Source organism: Limulus polyphemus, unplaced genomic scaffold (genome assembly GCF_000517525.1).
Source record: "Limulus polyphemus unplaced genomic scaffold, Limulus_polyphemus-2.1.2 Scaffold3652, whole genome shotgun sequence".
Lineage (NCBI taxonomy): Eukaryota > Metazoa > Arthropoda > Merostomata > Xiphosura > Limulidae > Limulus > Limulus polyphemus.
Window position 1 is genome coordinate 117441 of NW_013669262.1, and position 4423 is coordinate 121863.

A 4423-nucleotide genomic window follows, 5' to 3' on the forward strand; every position below is an offset into this window, starting at 1 on the left:
ATTAATAGCATGTTGACCCTCCTTTGGCCTTAATGACTGCTTCAATGTGTCATGGAAGACTGTCTACTAATTTCTGGTATAAAGCTGGTGGTATTGTGCTCCACTACTCCTTGGCCTTGCTCTAATTTTGCGTTACAGTTCATCCCAAAGATGTTCTATTGGGTTAAGGTCGAGGCTTTCTGCTGGCCACTGCAATGTTCCGATGTTATTTTCTTCAAACCACGCCTTCACAATCCTTGCTTTGTGACATGAAGTGTTATCATTTTGGAAGGTATAAGGGCCAGTACTATTAATTTGCCACAATACAGGACACACAGAATTGTTCAGAACATCAATGTAGGACTCAACATTCATGGGTCCATGCACTGTGATCAATGGACCTAGTCCATACCTTGAGAAGCATCTCCAGACCATGATACCACCACCTCCAAACTTCACTGTTGGGACAACACACTCAGGTAATAAGCATCCTCCAGGCATCCTTCATACCCATATACGTCCATCAGACTGGAACAGCATGTAGCGTGACTCGTTGCTTCACAGAACCAATTTCCATTGATCCAGGTTCGGTGTGCCTTGCCCCATGCCAGTTGATGGTGTGCATTTGTTTTTGTTATCAATGGCTTGTGGGCTGCAGCACTTCCATGATAATTCATGGCATGCAGCTCTCGACGTGTTGTGGAAACATTTATAGGATTGCCTGTAGCTGCTCACATCTCCAAACACAGATTCTCTAGGATCTGATAACGAGATGAGGTAACCAGCCTTCTCAAGGTGCGTTGGTTTCTGTCAGTCAGTATTTTACGCCTACCTGGTCGTCTCTAGGGCTCATTGTCAACTATGGACTTCCATTTCTTCAGCACGTTGCCAACTGTCGACTTGGGAATGTTTAGTTGTTGCGCAATAGCAAGTACAGACATTTTCCCCAAATGACATCCAACTATCCTTCCCCTCTGAAACTTTGTTAGCTCTTTCTGTATACTCATCGTTCAGCATACAAGTTAGAAACGACTTCCAAGCAAACCACTGATCACCTTTATAGGCCAAACTGTTTGCATATTTCATCGTCACACCCATTTTCCAGCAGTCAGGGGTGTGTCTCATGACTTTTGGTAGGATAGTGTGCATATAAACTTATGACACATTAAAATACTGACAGTTAATGAAGTTTTCAGTAGCAAAATATATTCTAATTTAACATGAGAGATTTTATGGAATGTGTTTCACTTAGTCTCAGTTACTGAAAGCTAAAGAAATGTTTAGTATATTGATTATCAGAAAGTTTTGTTTTTGTAATTAATAGCCACAGAAAGTTGTATGCTGTTTGATTATCAGTAAGTTTTATTTGTGTAATTAATAGCCACAGAAAGTTGTATGCTGTTTGATTATCAGAAAGTTTTATTTGTGTAATTAATAGCCACAGAAAGTTGTATGCTGTTTGATTATCAGAAAGTTTCATTTTTGTAATTAATAGCCACAGAAAGTTGTATGCTAAAACCTTCTGATAATCAAACATTTGTATGATATTTTAGTTTTAAGTAGTAGAATGAGAATGATGATTTTGCTGTATTCTGATAATATACAACTTTTGTGATTAAACCATGCTTTTTTGTAAAATTTATTTTTGATTTATTTGAAGAGCAAAGGAGTTTTTTCAAACATGGTATAATGCAGTTGACTTTGCTGTGGTGATTGTAGCATTTGTGGTGACTGTTATTTACACAGCTGTAGACATTGCTGGATATGCAAAGTAAGTTTATTTTCTCTTCCAAACTGAACAAAGTTTTATACCTTTTGTAAGTAATATTCTTTGATAATTAAATACTTAAATTTGCTGAAATACTTATGGGATTTTACCATGTTTTGTATGTACAGATACTGGACGTGTTTTGTATGCACAGATACTGGACGTGTTTATATATACGTTTGACAACTTCTCTGTATATGATTTAGTCAGTATTTTTTTGTAGTTTTAAACATGATGAAATCGAGTCATAAAGAATTTAATTTATTCCATCAAGAACAAAGTTAAATAATATATTGGAAGTCTGGAACTATTTTTGCTAACTTTGAGCCCTAAGTACAACTTTGTTTTTATGATTTTAATGGTGGATTCAGCACTTCGTGTTTTTTCAGGAATGAAGCACTTCACACCATTTTGTTTTTCTCAATTTAACTAATCGGTGCACATTTTTAGTCTCGGATGGAACCAACGACAGTTAGTTCAGGCAATACTATCAAGTGGTTGTTGATATCATGTGATCGTTAGCATGCATTATTGACTGTTAAAGTAAATAAATATACATTTCTTGGTACAAACAGTACTAGGAAGTTGGTTTAGTTACACCTGGATCATGAGTTTTTCGGGCTGGCTCCTAGATCTGAAAAAATTTGTGGAGGCCTGTTCTAATCGCAAGATAGTTTTAAACTTGGTTGATATAAGTGAACTTAAAACTATTATTAACAGTTGTTGACTACTCAATGATCAAGAGCACTCAGAATTATTGAATTGTCCAAAAAAATGTTTTAACCTGTTGACCATTGATTAGAGACTATTAGTCTATTTATACCATACCTGGAAATTTATAATTTACCTATACATTGAGTATTTGTGTTAAATTACATATAGTTTTTTCTGTTAAGGTTAGTTGTTATTGGACGACTAATCCGGATTGTCCTCTTTGTTCGGTTATTTACTGAGAGGAAGCACTTGGAGAAAGGGGCTAGGCATGTAGTATCCCAGAATAAAAGAAGATACCAAAAAGATGGGTTTGATTTGGACTTAACTTACGTAACAGGTATCAGTACAATAGTGACAAATAACACTTTATCATTCTCTAATGTTAATTTGTTCAAATGAGGTTCTGTGTATGTTTTAAAGAAAGAATCACTAAATGAAGTGGAAATCTGTCGGGGTCCACATGATCTTAAAGAACATGAAAGTGTTTAATAATTATTATTTTTAGGTTTAATAGATAGATAAAAATCTTCATCGTCCATCCATCTATAAACTAATACTTTGTGTAAGCTGGTCTGTACCCTCTGTGTGAATGCAGTTGGTCCTTTGTGTTATCCTGTATGTAGCCAACTACTATTTAACACAGCACGAGGTCACAGCAAACCACTACTATTTAACACAGCATGAGGTCAGCAGCAAACCCCTACTATTTAACCCATCATGAGGTCAGCAACAAACCATTATTATTTAACACATCATGAGTTCACCAGCAAATCACTACTATTCAACACATCATGAGGTCAGCAGCAAGCCACTATTATTTAATACAGCATAAGGTCAGCAACAAAACCACTATTATTTAATACAGTATGAGGTCAGCAACAAGTTTTTTCAGCCTATACATTTGAAATAGATATTTGAACTATCAGAGTACAATAAAAAAAAACTTAAGAAAAATCAACAAACTGCTCCTGTGAAACATCTAGAAATGTTATCTAGAACCAATTACGAATATACTTAGTCAACCAAGTAAATAATTAAAAAATAAACATTCAACGTAAATTTTTATTTGTAATACAATAAGTACTCCAAATAAAAATAAAATAAAGTGGGATTTTCCTACCTCAATTGGATTTCTATAGAGAGACATTTTACCAGTAGAAGGAAAAGACATTGCAATCACCCTCTCTGAAATACAAGAAATTACCAAAGTTTATAACATTCTTTGTATGTCAGCTTGTTTCTTATTTCTACTATTATCTTACATTAAATTGACCATATCTTAAAAACAAATTTCAATAAGATTTGCTGTATCAGATAATGTATAATAAGAGTTTATCAACTTTCAAACGAGATGATGAGAGCAATACTGCATATTTTACAGAAAAGTTAATGGAATTCAACTTAAATATATACGTTCAAATATGCATATCCATATAGTGGCTACATACAGGGTAGCATAAAGGACCATGCCTATACATACAGTGGCTACATACAGGATAACGCAAAGGACCAAATCTATATATACAGTGGCTACTCACAGGATAACACAAAAGACCAAGTCTATACATACAGTGGCTACACACAGGATAACACAAAGGACCAAATCTATATATACAGTGGCTACATACAGGATAACGCAAAGGACCAAATCTATATATACAGTGGCTACATACAGGATAACACAAAGGACCAAATCTATATATACACGGGTTTGCTGCTGACCTCATGATGTGTTAAAATAATAGTGGTTTGCTGCTAACCTCATGATGTGTTAAATAGTAGTGGTTTGCTGCTGACCTCATGATGTGTTGAATAATAGTGGTTTGCTGCTGACCTCATGATGTGTTGAATAATAGTGGTTTGTTGCTGACCTCATGATGTGTTAAATGACAGTGGTTAGCTGCTGACCTTATGCCATGTTAAATGACAGTGGTTAGCTGCTGACCTTATGCCATGTTAAAT

The 4423-nt window shown here is 35.1% G+C and overlaps 1 protein-coding gene across 3 annotated transcripts in view; it reads left to right on the forward strand.

Annotated features, from left to right (window-relative positions):
- Nucleotides 1-2875, forward strand: part of LOC106469777 (phosphatidylinositol 3,4,5-trisphosphate 3-phosphatase TPTE2-like) — a 15572-nt gene extending 12697 nt beyond the window's left edge. For all 3 annotated transcript variants that reach the window (XM_022398335.1, XM_022398333.1, XM_022398334.1), the window contains exons 5-6: nucleotides 1640-1750; nucleotides 2644-2875. In XM_022398335.1, the coding sequence (XP_022254043.1) occupies nucleotides 1640-1750; nucleotides 2644-2860 (328 nt within the window). In that variant the 3' untranslated portion in view covers nucleotides 2861-2875. The remainder of the gene's footprint in view (nucleotides 1-1639; nucleotides 1751-2643) is intronic.
- The last annotated feature ends 1548 nt before the right edge of the window (nucleotides 2876-4423 follow it).